Source organism: Candida pseudojiufengensis (genome assembly GCF_024610245.1).
Source record: "Candida pseudojiufengensis strain CBS 10847 chromosome Unknown scaffold10, whole genome shotgun sequence".
NCBI classification, from domain to species: Eukaryota; Fungi; Ascomycota; class Pichiomycetes; order Serinales; family Debaryomycetaceae; genus Lodderomyces; species Lodderomyces pseudojiufengensis.
The window spans coordinates 579,407-597,040 of record NW_026261540.1 but is presented as its reverse complement, the minus strand read 5'-3'; the positions used below and the strand labels follow the sequence as shown (position 1 = coordinate 597,040).

The 17,634-nt window shown below is 30.2% G+C and overlaps 8 protein-coding genes across 8 annotated transcripts; 5 read left to right on the top strand and 3 right to left on the bottom strand. All coding sequences in view use genetic code 12, as the record gives it.

Annotated features, from left to right (window-relative positions):
- Positions 1 to 895: 895 nt before the first annotated feature.
- On the top strand, positions 896 to 1,438 carry KGF55_005183 (mitochondrial 54S ribosomal protein bL21m; the record flags this gene model as incomplete). The annotated part of the gene is made up of 1 exon (XM_051760168.1): positions 896 to 1,438. One exon carries the CDS (start codon positions 896 to 898, stop codon positions 1,436 to 1,438), a length of 543 nt encoding a protein of 180 aa, XP_051612346.1.
- Positions 1,439 to 1,492: 54 nt separating this feature from the next.
- On the bottom strand, positions 1,493 to 5,568 carry BCK1 (mitogen-activated protein kinase kinase kinase; the record flags this gene model as incomplete). Its single annotated transcript, XM_051760167.1, has 2 exons — positions 1,493 to 5,472; positions 5,514 to 5,568. 2 exons carry the CDS (start codon positions 5,566 to 5,568, stop codon positions 1,493 to 1,495), a joined length of 4,035 nt encoding a protein of 1,344 aa, XP_051612345.1.
- A 179-nt stretch (positions 5,569 to 5,747) lies between these two features.
- SFI1 (Sfi1p) lies at positions 5,748 to 9,128 on the top strand (the record flags this gene model as incomplete). The annotated part of the gene is made up of 1 exon (XM_051760166.1): positions 5,748 to 9,128. One exon carries the CDS (start codon positions 5,748 to 5,750, stop codon positions 9,126 to 9,128), a length of 3,381 nt encoding a protein of 1,126 aa, XP_051612344.1.
- Positions 9,129 to 9,165: 37 nt separating this feature from the next.
- Positions 9,166 to 10,827, bottom strand: ECM39 (dolichyl-P-Man:Man(7)GlcNAc(2)-PP-dolichol alpha-1,6-mannosyltransferase; the record flags this gene model as incomplete). Its single annotated transcript, XM_051760165.1, has 1 exon — positions 9,166 to 10,827. The coding sequence occupies one exon, from the start codon at positions 10,825 to 10,827 to the stop codon at positions 9,166 to 9,168; it is 1,662 nt and encodes a 553-aa protein (XP_051612343.1).
- A 92-nt stretch (positions 10,828 to 10,919) lies between these two features.
- On the top strand, positions 10,920 to 12,044 carry KGF55_005179 (uncharacterized protein; the record flags this gene model as incomplete). The annotated part of the gene is made up of 1 exon (XM_051760164.1): positions 10,920 to 12,044. One exon carries the CDS (start codon positions 10,920 to 10,922, stop codon positions 12,042 to 12,044), a length of 1,125 nt encoding a protein of 374 aa, XP_051612342.1.
- A 90-nt stretch (positions 12,045 to 12,134) lies between these two features.
- On the top strand, positions 12,135 to 13,331 carry TIM54 (Tim54p; the record flags this gene model as incomplete). The annotated part of the gene is made up of 1 exon (XM_051760163.1): positions 12,135 to 13,331. One exon carries the CDS (start codon positions 12,135 to 12,137, stop codon positions 13,329 to 13,331), a length of 1,197 nt encoding a protein of 398 aa, XP_051612341.1.
- Positions 13,332 to 13,357: 26 nt separating this feature from the next.
- On the bottom strand, positions 13,358 to 13,957 carry DFR1 (dihydrofolate reductase; the record flags this gene model as incomplete). Its single annotated transcript, XM_051760162.1, has 1 exon — positions 13,358 to 13,957. The coding sequence occupies one exon, from the start codon at positions 13,955 to 13,957 to the stop codon at positions 13,358 to 13,360; it is 600 nt and encodes a 199-aa protein (XP_051612340.1).
- A 503-nt stretch (positions 13,958 to 14,460) lies between these two features.
- On the top strand, positions 14,461 to 17,616 carry KGF55_005176 (ATP-dependent RNA helicase; the record flags this gene model as incomplete). Its single annotated transcript, XM_051760160.1, has 1 exon — positions 14,461 to 17,616. The coding sequence occupies one exon, from the start codon at positions 14,461 to 14,463 to the stop codon at positions 17,614 to 17,616; it is 3,156 nt and encodes a 1,051-aa protein (XP_051612339.1).
- Positions 17,617 to 17,634: the final 18 nt, after the last annotated feature.

The following is a 17,634-nucleotide window of genomic DNA, read 5'->3' as shown; positions in this document are numbered from 1 at the left end:
AAACAGGAAAACTATTAATATATCTTTTGATATAAAACTTCCAATGAATTTAATCCTATGATTTTCCAAGTATCCAATGCTTAATCTCTCCTTATGCAAAAATGTGTAGTGATACTATCCTAAGTAGATTCAACCATCAATTAATGTCTGATTTATCTCTATGGAATTGAAATAGTAGTAGTTGTTATTATCTTTTTTCTTTTATTTGATTTTAATCTAATTGAAACTTTTTTGTTGAAGAAATTAAATTTTTTTTTTTATTTTTTTTCTGTGTTCTGTTTTTTGTTTGTATTTTACTCAAGAAGTGGAATATGAGATTAGATACCTATTGGTGAACTTCACACCTATATCGAAGTCTACTTAAAGGGTGGGTTGAACAGTATATACCTAAGTATATAGAAAACAAAGTCTTACAAATATTTCAAGATTATGGTGAGTCAATATTTCAGGTTTAGAATATCATTATATCAGAGATCGAAATGAGAAATTGAAGAAAAATTCTACATATTAATTAAACTTTAGGTTGATCTTTCAAATTTTTACCGTTGGGACGAACGGACAGAACTAGATGTAGTTGAGCTAAATCTGCCACCACTATGAGTGATTGACTTCACTTAAATCCTGTTTGAAAATTGTGTTTCTCTCTATGTATAAATTTTCAGATGTATCACTTTAACTTCGCCAATCTCTTCAATATGATAAATTAATAAAATGAGTAAGAAAAACTCGGTTGCAAAATGGAATTGATGTGATAATTGGTAGCGATGAACGTTGTTGTTTATATACAGGTATATTACTTAAGTTAATCAGTGAAAATTTACGACCAAAATTTTCAAATGAAGTAAGATCAAAAGGTTAGGATTATCTACAACCATCAATAATTCAAATCACAAGAATGTTCAGGACATCAATAACGAGGACATTGAAACCTTTCACAAACCCAGTATTAAGTAATCTAATACGATGTCAATCAACTCTAAATTCCACCATAGCATCAAACACAACACAACCAACATTAATAAATCAAAATTCCAATAACAATCAATCAATATCTCAAAATATAACTAATTCAATAACAACTTTAAAATTATCATCAAATGGATCAAGAGATCTTTATGCTATATTCAGATTATATAATATGCCATATTTAGTAACAAAAGGAGATAAGATATATTTACCTTTTAAATTAAAAAATGTTAAAATAGGTGATATTTTAAAATTAAATGATGTTATAACTTTAGGATCTACTTCATATACTTTTAATGATAAAAAGGGAATTGATCCTTCCTTATTTGAATTACAAGCTAGTGTTGTTGAAATTACAAGAGAACCATTATATCATGTAATTAGAAAAAAGCAAAGATGTAGAAGAACGAAAACTTTTAATGTTGAACCATTCCAAACTGTATTAATGATAAATGAATTGAAATTGAAATAATAAAAAACTATATTAATTGTACATAGATAACATAATGACATATCAAAAGTTCATTTAAATTGAAACTTTACTATTAAACTTTATTAACCTTCCTAATTCTGTTGATTCAAAATTAAAATTTTTAACTTTACTATTAACAAATGGATCATTTAATAATTCTTCTGCTGTTGGTCTTAAATTTGGATCAATTGTAAAACATCTATTTATAAAATTTTCAGCTTCTAATCCAACTAAATGTTTAATATCTTTGGGGATAGGAGGAGCTTTTTTCTCCTTTCCAGCTTTATATATAACACTTATTGCTGCTTCATTTGACCAAGGTCTTTTACCTGCAAACATTTCTAAAACAACACAACCTAATGACCAAATATCAATCTTAGCACTATATCCTTCAACTAAATTATCAATAACTTCAGGAGCCATCCAAAATATTGTACCTTTCATTGACATATTTGCATTATTATAAATATCATTATTTTTTCTTGATATACCAAAATCAGATATTTTACAAGTTCCATCAATATCTAATAATAAATTATCAGCTTTTAAATCTCTATGAATTATATTATTATCATGTAAATATTCTAAACCTAATAAAATTTGTTTTGTTATAATTCTAATTAAAAGTTCATCAAACTTACCATAAGATTTTAATAACATTGCAATTGATCCTCCTGCAACATATTCTAAAAATAAACTATAAATATTATTTTTTTGTTCATATCCTAAATATTGTACAATATTTTTATGATCTAAATCTTTCATTGTTTCAATTTCTTTATGTAATGATTCAATTCCACCACAATCAAAATTATTATTCCAAATAACTTGTTTTACAGCTAACATTTCTCCAGTTGTAACATTTAATGCTAAATATACATCTCCAAATGATCCTCTTCCAATTAATTCACCTTTAATCCATGCTATTTCTTGATATATTCCATTTTTATTTTTTAATTTACTTATAAAACCATGTTCAATTTCTTTACTTGTTACTTCAACTACTTTTTGACCCCACATCTTGGTATTTGATCTTGTTAATCTTGAACTATTTTCTCTTGAAACACTTGCAAATGTTATAGGAGGACTTTCTTGTCTTCTCAAAAGTGCTTTTCTTCTTGCTTCATTAGCTACACCTCTAATTGTCTTCATTCTTCTTATTCTTGGTTCATTTAATTCAGGATTAATTGGTGATATATTTGCATTTGAAAATGTTCTTGATATTGTTGGTTTCCTTTGTAATACTACTGGTGAAGAAGTATCAACATCAATTATAGGTTTATCAAGATTTGTATCTGGGAAATATCTTTCAAGATGATCATAAACTTCTTCAATCGGTGGTCGAACTATCATTACCTGTCTTTTTTGTTCTAATGGTTTAACAAAAAAATCATTTTCTGAATCTGAATTATTAATTGAATTTTCAGTATCATCACCTTTATTTGAATTTAGAATTTCTAAATTTTTATTCACCAATGGTTTAACAAAAAAATCTTCCTCATCATTATCATCAACATTAACACTATTATTATCATCCAAGCTAGTTGTTTCCAAGCCACTATGCAGACTAGATTGTTTCTTGGAGTTATTATGTTGTCTTTGAAGTTGGTTTTTTCGATCACTTGGTGGTGGAGGAGCTGCTCTTCTTGCAATAATTGAATCTGATCTTTCACTTCTACTACTTAATGATTTATTGACCATCGATGAAGGTGGATCTCGTAATGTAGAAACTGTAGTTGCAGATATAGGTGATTTCTCCATATTTGTAACAGATGATGCATAAATATTTGCTATTAGTTTTGGAGCTTTCCGTTCATATGGTGATTTCCTGCGTTCATCAAAATCAATCTCATTGACTCCTTTTCTTATAACTTTAAATGATGATGAAGATGCCGAATCTGGGGAAAGTGATGCTTGTTTAAATTTTGTAGTATCGATTTGTAAAGTTGGAGTCTTTTTCTTAGTATGAGAACCAAATGGAAATTTTAATGGAAATCCATGATGATGTTGAGAACTTTTGAATATATTACTATCAAAAGCAGTTTCAATAGTTTGTGTTTGTTTAGAAACTGTATTTGTAGATGTAATACTTTTATTCCGACTTTTGACTTTTTCTTGTTTTTGAGGAGGATTTTCCACAATTTTTGATAAATTGGCTTGTTGTTCTTTGAAATTTAAATAGTCGACAGAAGGGTTGTTAATGTTCTGTAAAAGATATTGTGGAGTTGCAGGATAAGTACAAGCATCACCTCCAGTTTCAAAAGACTTTGAATCTGATGATGTAGTAGATATAGTGCTAGTTCCATGAGGTGATGGAGGTTCCCGATTTTGTTTGATAAGTAATTTAATAAGCGTATTTTCTGATACTATTTTAGTCAAAAGTTCTTCTGGTAATGCTTCTCCTTCTTGAGAATTAAAATCTGTCAAATGAATAGATACAGAATTAATATCAATTACACCTAACTGTCGTATAATCGCCTTTTTCATAACAAATCCATTCGTTAACTCATCATTCGTCAATGTGATTGGAGCAAAAGTTTTGTTATCCCAGCTTACTAAGATAGTAGTAGTTATAGTTTCTTGTTCAGATAACGGCTTTGGTGCATAAATTGCGTCTAGTTGAGTTGAAGAAGAAGGTTGATCTGTTGAACAATTATCAATTCGAAATGAAGGTACTGATGTAGCTGAGCGAGCACTATCCATCGACTTCCTTGGTTGATCATTTTTATTTTGAGCCAATGGCGAGGGTAGTGGAGGTATGTCTATATTTGGGTCTAATGCTGGTGGTATATTCAGTGGAGAAAAAGTAAGACTATTTCTTTCATTTTTCGTAGATGAAGATGATTTCACCATTCCTACAGCTTTATCACCTCCATATTTTCTTATTGTATTTAAAATTCCACCCGCTAATTTAGAATCCAATTTTGACTGTCGTTTTGTTTCATCAACAGAATTCTTTTTTTTTTCTGATTTGTTATGATTCTTTCGGAAAAACAGATGATGAGATTGCGTTTGATCTTTGCTTTTATTATCTATGAATGAAGCAGGTCTTTGGATGGATGTGGACGAATTTGTTGAAGATATCGATGAGCTGGATATATGTTTTGTGAAAGTTGGGGTTGATTTTCTGTATTCATTTTTTAAATTAACTGGTGATATATTATCACTGAACTCTTCAATAGTAATTTCTTGTTTTAATAATTCAATAAATCGATCAATTGAATTGAGATTATTATCAAGTTCTAAATATTTCGAAAATTGTTTCCAAATCATTGAATCTTTTTCAAAATTCTCCAATTCTAAAAACCTATTACCAGAAATCTCATTATTTTTGAAAGTATCTTGCCATGACTTATTAAACTGATTTCTCTCTAACCATCTCAAAACATTATTTATTTCCCACTTCTTGGAAGCGTTTACCGATTGAGAATGAGTATTCATTGCATACTTGACAAACCTTTTACTTTTGCTTATCTGGTCAGACTGATTTGATAAAGTTGATGTATCAGAGTTTTGTCTATAATGTAGGTCATATTGTGAATTCTTTGAGTCTGAAGATGTCTGTTGTGCTAGTTCTCTTGATGATTGTTGCAGTAAATCAGGTTGAGTTACTTTCCTTCCCAAATCTAAAGTGCTTTTACTATAATTGTATCTTCCAATAATTGAGTCAAGTACATTTGAATTTAAACTTGTTGCGATTGATTTAGGAGGAGAAGGTGAACTCTCGCCAACAATGGTAGAGTCTCCTCCTTCAGGGGATTCACTTACCGGACTTATGAATGTTGTATTCAACCTCGTATTACTACTGAGAAATCCTTGATCTTGAATATATGGTGAATTTGTGTTGAAATTTAATTCAGGACTTTCCTTACCACTAAAAAAATCATGGGGATTTCCACCTAACCCAGAATTGGTTGAAAATTGTTGATATGGCGTATCAAAAGATGAATTATATATGAACCCATCCGAAGCAATTCTTGGTTGTCCTATTGGTATTTGCTGTTGTTGTGGTTGCAATTGAGGATCTCTTAAATCTAGATTAGAATAATTAGATGGATATTGCGCAAACGGTAACTTGATTCTTTGTGTGTCATAACTAACTGATCTTCTTTTATCGTTGAAATTCCCATTGGAGGGATTTGAAAACCTCGAATAAGGATGATTTTGCAGCACTTTTAGTCAAATTTTGGATAGGTGTGGGTATGAAATCTAAATTTAGACTTGAAAACAAAAAAAAATAAAAAACCTCTTTAAATTAAATGCATTTGATTACATCAAAACCAGTATCATAAACAAATGTGATGCTACAATGATGATTGAGGAACAACTTCGTAACATATTTCGTGACATTGAACACTTATACGGATATGAAGCAGTTGAGGACTTCAAAGAATATGAAATCGCGTTAAAGCAAATCATAAAAGAATTGTTTACATTATTGAATTTGAATCAAATATCATCAAAATTAACTATAACAACTAATATTGAAAGTATTGGAACTTTAACAGTATGGTGTCATAGCGATCATAGTGAAAATAATGAAATCATATCTTTTAAAAACGTAATTCAGCTTTTGGAAATACTGTTCATCAACAATTCTAAATTGCATCAAATATATCATAACTTGGTTGACACACCCATGGAACATTATAAACAAACAGCTCAGAAATTATTGGATATAGTCGAAAATTTATTAGAATTACAAGACAATGTCGAAATACAATTCATTGATTATTTAAGCAAATGTCTTTTATATGATTTAAATTACTACAAAAGTAATGAGATGGAAATTCCAAAACACATTGATGTACTTGTTAATAAAATCAATCCACACTTAATGTTTGATACCACCGAAACATTCCCATACAGCAGAACAGAAATATACCATCCTTTGTCTTTCAACTCAAGCAGCGATGTACTCACTTTCATATATAAGACTATATCTAACGTTTTAATAGTACAGCAAGATGTATCAATTCATAAACTAGCCAGAATTATTATAAACCTATTTAGATCTTGTCAAGACGTATCAATCTATGACATTGAAAGAATAGACGTCAATATAACTCAATTATTCCCCAAGTTTTTCAAAAAAGTAAATCTGAAATACCTCAGTGAGTCCAAAGGAAACATGATTCTTCCTCAATTATCACAAGTAATGAATGAGCTAATTGCTTCCAAGTTTGATGTCAATCCAAATTTTATTCGTATCTACAAAACTTTTTTAAGATTTCAAAAATTGTACCCAACTTTGAATAGTAAGGAGGATTATGAATTTGTAAAACAAGTTGAGAATTCAATCACAAATATATTAGAATTAGAAGCAGGTGATACTTTTCAATCAGCAATAGAACTATTTCTTAATTTACAATCATCATTCAATTCTACTTCAGCCACCTTATTGATGAAATTAAGTTGTTTGGAGTTTGCAAAAATCCAATCTGTCAAAAAAAACACACTTGAGCTTTGGGTTCACAAATTTGAAGCTGTCAAGAACTTGGATCAAACTAATCAAGTAATTTGTAAGACACGTCAAATATTTAAAGTGTGGTTGAATGATTCAAAGTTATACGACGATTTATTAAAGCTTGCAATTATGGAAGATAAAAATAGAATAAAATCTTTGGTGTTTAAAAAATTCAAACTGACAGTCGAGAAGAGAGCGGAATTGGCTAGTTTGGCTGTTCTGCATGATCAGATCAAATATATTAATATTATGCGAAATCGCTGTCTTAGTTTAATAAAAAGATATGAAAATACCCAAAATCATGAAAATACAAATTTGGCTCGAAATATTATTAAAACTTGGAATAAGAAAACCAAATTGGTAACATCAAAAACAGAGTTTATTGAAAATAAGTTGCTTGATTTCATAACCAAACAGAAATCACGAACATTACGTCGGTATTACAATTTGTGGGAAGATCGAGTAGGAAATGCAAATATATTTGGCTTGAATGAGAGTTTAAACCAATGTTTACAGGCTAGAAAGTTTGGGATTATTCAACGGTATTTTGAAAGATGGCTTTTTATTCACAATATCAATAAAGAATGTAAACTTTTTGCAGCCAAAAGAGATGAAAGACTCAGATCCAACATTTTTGAAGCATGGAAAAACGGAATAAACTCAGAAAGGAAGGCGAACAATTTTTTGAGAATTAAACTGATTGAGCAAATTCGTACAATATTAATACAATGGAATAAAAAAACGAAGAGTATATTGAAAGCTGATGAGTTTTACCAATCAAACTTGATAAAAGGTTGCTTGCAGCACTGGAGTTTGAATCATAAATTCAATTTTTCTATGATGAAAATAGAGCATAATTTGAAGAGCGTATATTTTAGATTGCTCATTAACAATTTTAAAGCAAATAGATTGGTTAGTTCCAAAAATAGAGCTATTACAAATGTGATTTTGCTGACTTTAATAAAAAAGAATGATGAAGTGATTGGGAATGAAGCGAAAGCTAACAATGCTTTAAATAAAAACTTAAAGGCACGATACTTAAGGAATATGCTTCGACTATACGAAAATCATAGACTACTCCATATTGAAGCGGAAAAATTTTATCTTCACAAGTATATTACTGGTTGGCATCAAAGTATGCTAAGATGGAACATCAAGGTGGAAGGCTTATTATTTTCTGACAAGATGTTGATAAGATTTGCTTTGGCTAAATGGAAGCAGAAACATGAAGCGGTCAAAGAGCATGAGAATGAGCAAATTTTATTAGAGTTCCGGATTCAGGCTGACTTTAGGTTGATAGCAAGAATTCTAATGATGTGGAATGAAAAATCTTTAGAGAAGCAAGCTATTGTGGATGAGCTAAATGATAGACTAAATTTATTCACACCCAATGCTTCACTATATTTTAGACACTGGTTGGAGAAGTCGAAACACGTTTTAGCATTGGAAGATAATGTGGATAAAATTTCAAACAAGTTAGTGAAAAGATTATTTAATCATTGGCAAAGCAAGCTTGAATTGGTAGATGAATTGAATGATCACGCTGACGATTATTTTACTGAAAGAAGCTTTATTCTTCTCAAGTCTAAAGTTCAAAGTTGGATTTTTCAATTTAATAAAAATATTAAACGTCATTATCAATTATGTGAAAGTTTTCAAGATAGAAGAAGTCATAGATTAAAAAGAAATGTTTTTCATCTATGGTCCAGAAAGTGTGATGATCAACAACTAGAGGAGGAAGAACTTTTAGCTAACTCAACGTATGTTAGCAACTCGTCACCACTTGCAAAAAGAACTTATCAACAACAACGACAAAAATATATCCTTCCGCCTACTCCGAATAAACCACCATCACCTAGAAAGGTCTCAACTCCAAGATCAAGTGGTACCAGCCCTGTGAAACTACATGAAACATCATTGAGAGTTAGGGACCAGCAAATCAATAATTTAAGAGAAAGATTTAGTAGAGCAAGAGGATCTTCCACTCCAAAGAAAGAAGACAGTGTTATTCCAATGAAACTTGAATACAGTGTATCATTATCCCCACCAAAATATAGAAGTCCAACTCAAATAAGTCCTGCTAGTAATCTGTCATTTGATGATCCGGAATTGTCATTATTGTCAACAGCTAAGAGAATGGGAAGGATTAAACCAATAAAGTTCCCAACTAATGAAGAGAACGAAGTCAAATTTTCACCAGCAAGTAAGTTGAGAATTACTTAACCCTTTGTACAGATTGTATTATTACTATGTATTATATTTAATTCCTTAAACTATTAACGTCTATGCTAGAATTTCTATTTGCATATACGTTTATGTAATCCTCTAGCATTATGGTAGATTTTAATAAATTTTTAAAAGTTTCGGTAGAACCATGTATGAAATCTTGAAAAATCATTGAAATTAAAGTTGGAAAAGTAGATTTGTCGAGTTTATGTGAAACAAGTAATTTATAGATCGTATCAAAGGTTATCTTGTGGAATACTTTAAATGTTCTCAATAACCTCCAATTCTCCAATTTATCTTTTGTGATGACTAAATCGAATTGGCTCAAATTTAAATCGTCATTTTCACTCTTGTCATAAGACACCCATGGTTCATGAATTTCTCCAAATTTTGTTACTCCAGTCATACAAGCTGGCACATCGATATGAACATTGAGGGCATTATTGTGATTGTTTCTGATTATATCATTTGTGTAAGCCAAAGCATGACCACCTGGATAATTGAAGCTTGACACATACCCCATTTGTAACGATAATACACAACTAAGTAAAACTAAGAATGATATTATGACAGTCAATAATTTATTTGAAAAACTCAAACTCCGCTTCATCGTAATATTAGCCATACCATTTGCAGCTTGTAATGTGAAAATTGGAATTGTGTAAACGATAAATCTCCATTCCTTATGAGGTTGAAACGACATAAGTGCAACAAAAATTATTGATGAAATGAACAAAATTCGAAGTGAATTTCTGGCCGGGTGTCTGATTTTAGTATCCTCGATTCCATCGTCAGCAGGATCACTAATTAACCCAGGTCCAGTCAATGCTAGAATAATTGGTGGTCTAAAAATTTGAGGTAAATACTTCTTAAAATAAGCACCCCAAGGCTCAGTGCCCCAATCTTGAGAATTACCATTAATAACGTTAAAAATGAAGGAATCAATTTCAGGGACCAAGACTCTACCCCAAAAGTAAGAATCAATAACTACCGACGTGATACTACCAAACACAGTCCCAGCAAATAAAAATAACAAGTTCGTGAAGATATTCGATTCTCCAAATCCTAAGGATGAAACTATTGCAATAATTCCTCCAAACAATCCAACTTCGGATCTGAATATTACACCCACCATAGCTAACCATGTGAAACCTGCAATATTTCCTTCAAGTAAAAGACTCAAAGAATAATTCACAAATGGTAATGCAATAAAGTTTGGTAAAGTACGGGATGAATAATAAAATATGTGGAATTGTGAAAGCAAAAGTATCGAATACCAGAATCCTATTAAACCTTTGGTTGCACTTTTCTTATCCCTGAATGTGATCTTATTCAAACTATCTCTGAGACGTATCAACATTGAGATATTAGCTAACCCTAAAATCGCTCGTACAATAAGTTGCAATTGATCTTGATTTGTCAATAAATCATAGCCAAAGAACGAAGTAATAAAGATTATGGGTTTAGCTATAAGACTTATTAACAAACTCCCTATGAACGTTCTTGGAACAACTCCTGGAAATGATTTATGGTCGTAATTCTCAATGACGTCTGATGGAAATACCCCATAATTTAGTATATCATGTATAGCTTGAATATTGAAAGATTCCTCTACTTTTGTATATGGTGATATGACCAAATGGTATGACATCAATGCCACCAAGCAAGCATCGAGTATTTTGTTGAATCTATACATCTTTCGTTGGTTGAGAGTGTAAAGAATTCAGAACATAATTAGGTGCAAAAAAAGTTATAAACTCAAGCTCTTTTTGGTACGGCTTTAAAGAAATGGAAGATGAAATACCAGAGCTAGTGACAGATTTACCAACAAATGGGATAATTAGGACTGAAAAAATCACCACTACTTCATATGAACCTGTATCTCTGACACCTACAAAGGTAAATAAGAAGATACCCATCACAATAGTTACAGGATACTTAGGGTCAGGAAAATCAACTTTATTAAAACAAATTGGATTAAAGTCGAAGAAAAGACTAGCAATTATCTTAAATGAATTTGGAGATTCGTCTGTAATTGAAAAGTCAGTAACTATACAAGATAAGAACGATAGTGTTGAAGAATGGTTGGATATAGGAAATGGTTGTTTATGCTGTACAGTAAAGGATAATGGAGTTACAGCTATTGAAAATCTTGTTGAAAATTCTAAAGAGAAAATAGATTACATATTATTAGAAACTACAGGGATTGCAGATCCTGCTCCAATTGCTCAGATGTTTTGGTTGGACGATGGTCTTGCATCTAATATTTATATTGATGGTGTTGTTACAGTTGTTGATTCGGAGAATATTTTGAAATGTTTGGATGATGTTGGTGGTCATTGGCATAAAGAACATGATTTGGAGCAAGTAGAAGATGGTATAACGACTGCTCATTTGCAAATTGCTTTAGCAGATACCATTTTACTAAATAAGTCTGACAAGATCGAAAGCTCAGATGAAATAAAACGACGAATAGAGAGTATAAATCAAACAGCCCCAATTTATGCAACTAGCTTTGGTGACATTGATTTAGATAAAATTTTGGATTTACATGCATTTGATTTCAATACAAAACTAATAAATAAAAATGCCAGTTTTCATGATAATAGAATCACAACAATCGCAATAGATTTTCCTTTTTTTAATGATGCATCAGGGTTTAAAAAGGTAGAAAATTTTATTCAATATCTTTTATGGGAAAAGGAAGGAATTGAAATTCATAGGTTGAAAGGTCTACTAGTTTATAAAAATGATGTGCGAGTTGTGCAAGGTGTTAGAGATACTTACGAAATTATTGAAAATGGTACATTGATAGAGGGAGTTGAAGGTAATAAATTGGTTTTTATAGGGAAAGATCTAGACAGGGAGGAGTTGTCAATAGAGTTGCATAGATTTCTCGATGATAATATATAACTTAATGTGTAACGAATTTTATGAAACTTTTTTTTTTTTTAAGTACGATTTCGATCTAGACAATCTAGACTACTACATCACTAAAGAAACATGCCTGATGAAGTAAAACCATTGCCACCAAAACCCAAAAAGGGGTTCTCAAATCCTGCACTTCGGATGATAGGAATACCGAGAATCTCACTTCCATCAAGAAACTGGATGATATTCTGGTCTGTTTTGGTAGGCATTGGATCATCAATAGCTTACGATAAATATGAACAAAAACAAATAAGAAAAAAATGGATGGCAGAAGTAGCAAATCTAGGGTTAGAGATATATTCGAATGACAAAATTCCAAGAAAATTGACGATATATATTGCACCACCTCCAAATGATTTTTTGGAAGAAAGTTTGAAAATTTTTAGAAAATTCATTAAACCGGTTTTAAATTCTGGGACAGTTGATTATGAAATTTTTACTGAAAGTAGACAAGGAGATATTAGATCTAATGTAGCACAAAGAATAAGAGATTTGAGGATCAAAGAGTTGGAGAAAACAAAAACAGAAGAAACATCAAAAACAGAGGAACCAGAGTATGTCAGTCGATCTAAATTATATTCACCAACTGACTTATTAGGTCTTTACAAAGTTATACCCAAGGAAATAAAAATCAAGTCTGATGACTCAAATGAGGATATAGCAGGTGGTGTTATATGTATAGGAAGAGGAGCTTATAAAGAGTATTTAAGTGGATTGCATGAAGGATTATTAGGTCCATTACAAAAACCTAAAGAAGTTGAAGAAGAGGAGAAGAAACGAGAGGAACAAAAAATTAAAGATAAAGAAGAGAATCCAAATATTGAAGATGAAGATGAAGAATTCAATTTGAAGCCAGTGCCGTTAAAATATATAAGTACAAAAGATTATGAATTAGCTCCTTTAGCACCTGAATTTAACATGGATGTTATTCAAAAAGACGAAACAGGAGTTCCATATTTTTTTGAACAACCAGTCTATGCATATCCAATACCGGCAATCCAAGGTTTTAAAAATATTCCACGTAAAATATATCGTTATTTTACAAAAAGATTCTTAGCAGAAGATTATAGTGAGAGAACAAACCATATTGTAAATAAAGAAACTAGACCATTTGTATATAAAGACGTTTTAATGGCAAAAGAGGAAGAATTAGACTGGCCAAAGAATTGGGTGAAAAAAGGCACTGAGAGAGGATCAGAATGGGTTCAAGAATTAGGTTATGATGATAGAGTGATATCTAGGTTGAAAGTTTTTGATGATAAAAAATAAATAGACTATTTGTACATAATATATATTTAATTCTTTTTTTGCCATAGCGTATAATTATATTTGAAATTGTTTTCTTCTATGTCATCCTCGACTTCTTCATTTATGAATGAATTTAATTTCGTTTTTGATTGTTTCTCCCATTTATCAGCATCAAAATTTAAGAAGGTATCCATTTCAATCACTTCATTTGAATTCTCAATCTCTGTTATAAGCAAATTGTCAACTAGATTTTTAGTATTCATAAATGCATTGTATATTTCAGCCCCACCGATTATAAAGATATTTTCAATGTTCTTTTGGTTTTTAACTACTTCAATAGATTCTTCAATTGAATTTACTTGAATTACATTTTCATCAACAATATTTACATTAGGATAAGATCTAGATATTATGACATTCAATCTATTGGGCAAAGGTCTAAATTTAGTCGGTATTGAATCCCAAGTTTTTCTACCCATAATCACTGCATTTCTTTTGGATGAATCAATTGTATTTGTTGTGACTCTTTTAAAAAAGGCCATTTCTTTTTTCAATTTCCATGGCAAAGAGCCTTTATAACCTATACCATATGAAGGTTTAAGCGCAGCCACTACTACTGATATCTGGGGTTGTAATTGTTTGGACATTTTCTTTTGATATTTGGTTAAAATGATGTTTCAAATATTTTGAAACGCGTATAAGTAGTACGGCTTTTGTGTTTGATTTAGGTTTTGCAGTTATAGTATCGAATTCATCAAAGAATCAAAAAGGAATCTAATTAATCTTGGGGTCCTAATAATCAAAGCTGTGATTGATTCTTAGACTTTACACTGAATCCAAACCTCTTTCGAGGATTAGGCAAATTTGGTACTCGAAGAGCTCTTCAAATTTCGCTTAATTACCCATGTATTTATCGCTTCTGATACTGGTTAGATTCAAAGATTCCTGCTTTTAGTGATCTACATGTAACGGCCAATATTGTCTTCATTTATGATCTTCATTTCAGCTACTGACTATGTTCTTCTTCTTCTCATCGGGTCTGTTTCAATTTTTTTAATTTTGTGCGAAATAATCAAAATTTAAAAATCTACTTAACTTGATTGGGATTCATACTCTTCGAGCTACAACCACTACATATATATAAAACAAAATGGATTTATTCTCGGTCTTTGACGAAGCTCCTCAGACGTCTGTACCAAAAATTGAAGAAATAACGGAACAAGAATCAACAGAAAACTCAAAACCAATAAAAGAATCCAGAAAACGAAGTAATGAGGAAGAAAATAATCAAAAACAACCAACTACTAAAAAATCCAAACAACAACAAGAAATAAAACCAGTAGTATTTGATTCAGTAGAGATTGAAGCGTCTCGAGAAATTGAAGCAAGTGGAGGATTACAGCAAACTGTATCAGATGATACTTCAAAATTAAAATTAAGACATCAAGTTAGACATCAAGTAGCTGTACCGCCATCATATCCATATATACCTATAAGTGAGCATAAAAGAGAGAATGATGCAAGGACGTATCCTTTCACTTTAGATCCTTTTCAAGATACTGCTATATCATGTATTGATAGAAATGAAAGTGTTTTAGTATCTGCTCATACATCAGCTGGTAAAACAGTTGTAGCAGAATATGCAATAGCTCAATCATTAAGAGAAAAACAAAGAGTAATATATACATCCCCCATAAAAGCATTGTCAAATCAAAAATATAGAGAACTACAAGCTGAATTTAAAGATGTTGGATTAATGACCGGGGATGTTACAATAAATCCTGATGCTGGTTGTTTAGTTATGACTACAGAAATTTTAAGAAGTATGCTTTATAGAGGTTCAGAAGTAATGAGAGAAGTTGCATGGGTAATATTTGATGAAGTTCATTATATGCGAGATAAATCAAGAGGTGTTGTTTGGGAAGAAACTATAATTTTATTACCTGATAAAGTTCATTATGTATTTTTATCAGCTACTATACCAAATGCTATGGAATTTGCAGAATGGATTGTTAAAATACATAATCAGCCATGTCATGTTGTATATACTGATTTTAGACCAACTCCATTACAACATTATTTATTTCCAGCTGGAGGTGATGGTATACATTTAGTTGTAGATGAAAAAGGAACATTTAGAGAGGAAAATTTTCAAAAAGCAATGACAACTATAGGAGATAATACAGGAGATGATCCAAATTCATCAACTAGTCGTGGAAAAAAGGGTCAAAGTTTTAAAGGTGGAAATAAAGATGGCAAATCAGATATTTATAAAATTGTTAAAATGATTTATCAAAAAAAATATAATCCAGTTATTGTATTTTCATTTTCAAAAAGAGATTGTGAATCATTAGCTTTAAAAATGTCTAAATTAGATTTTAATACAGATGAAGAAAGATCAGCATTAACTGAAATTTATAATAATGCAATAAGTTTATTACCAGAAAATGATAAAGATTTACCACAAATAAAAAACATTTTACCATTATTAAAAAGAGGTATTGGAATTCATCATTCTGGTTTATTACCAATATTAAAAGAAATTATTGAAATTTTATTTCAAGAAGGATTTTTAAAAGTTTTATTTGCTACTGAAACTTTTTCAATTGGTCTTAATATGCCTGCAAAAACAGTTGTATTTACATCAGTCCGTAAATGGGATGGTGTTGGATTTAGATGGGTTTCAGGTGGTGAATATATTCAAATGTCTGGAAGAGCAGGTAGAAGAGGATTAGATGATAGAGGTATAGTTATTATGATGATTGATGAAAAAATGGAACCACAAGTTGCAAAAGGAATGGTTAAAGGTCAAGCAGATAGATTAGATTCTGCTTTTCATTTAGGTTATAATATGATATTAAATCTAATGAGAGTTGAAGGTATATCACCTGAATTTATGTTAGAAAATTCATTTTATCAATTTCAAAATGCTTCAAGTGTACCACAATTAGAAAATAAATTAAAAAATTTAGAAGATGAAAAAAAAGATATTCATATTGATGATGAATCTATTGTAAAAGAATATTATGATTTAACACAACAATTAAATAAATATAATTCAGATGTTAGAAAAGTTATAACTCATCCTGGTCATATTTTACCATTTTTACAAGATGGTAGAGTAATAAAAGTTAAAATTGGTGAATTTGATTATGGTTGGGGTATGGTTACATCATTTGTTAAAAGAAATCCAAATAAATTTCAGCCACATGAATATACTGCTCATGAATCATATGTTGTAAATGTATTTATATATACAATGTTTGTTGATTCACCAATAAATCTTATAAAACCATTTAATCCATTATTACCAACAGGTATAAGGCCTGCTAAATTTGGTGAAAAAGCAAGAGCCGAATACATACCAATAACATTAGATTCAATAGCACAAATAAGTAGTGTACGATTGAAAGTCCCCGATGATTTTAAAAGTGCACAAGCTAAAAGAACATTAGTTAAGACAATGAAAGATTTACCAAAAAGATTAAAAGATGGTATACCATTAATGGATCCAGTTGAAAGTATGAAAATAAATGATAATGATTTTAAAATGTTATTAAGAAAAATAGATGTTATTGAATCTAAATTATATAGTAATCCATTACATGATACTGCAAGATTAAAAGATTTATATGATAAATATAATCATAAAATTGAAATTGAAAATAAAATAAAAGATTTAAAATCAAAAATATTAGAAGCTGAAGCAGTTATACAATTAGATGATTTAAGACATAGAAAAAGAGTATTAAGAAGATTAGGTTTTACAACACAAAATGATATAATTGAATTAAAAGGTAGAGTTGCATGTGAAATAAGTACAGGTGATGAACTTTTACTAACAGAATTAATTTTCAATGGTAATTTTAATGATTTGACAAGTGAACAATGTGCAGCATTATTATCATGTTTTGTATTTCAAGAAAGAGCAAAAGAAGTACCAAGATTAAAACCAGAATTATCAGAACCTTTAAAATCAATGCAAGAAATTGCAAATAAAATTGCTAAAATTTCAAAAGAATGTAAAATTGATATTATTGAAAAAGATTATATTGAATCTTTTAGACCTGAATTAATGGAAGTTGTATTTGCTTGGTGTAAAGGTGCTACATTTACACAAATTTGTAAAATGACTGATGTTTATGAAGGTTCATTAATTAGAATGTTTAGGAGACTTGAGGAATTAATTCGACAATTAATTGTTGCTGCAAAAGCAATTGGAAATATTGAATTACAAGAAAAAATGGAAAAATCATTAGAATTAGTTCATAGAGATATTGTATCAGCTGGTTCATTATATTTATAGATTTAAATCATGTATACT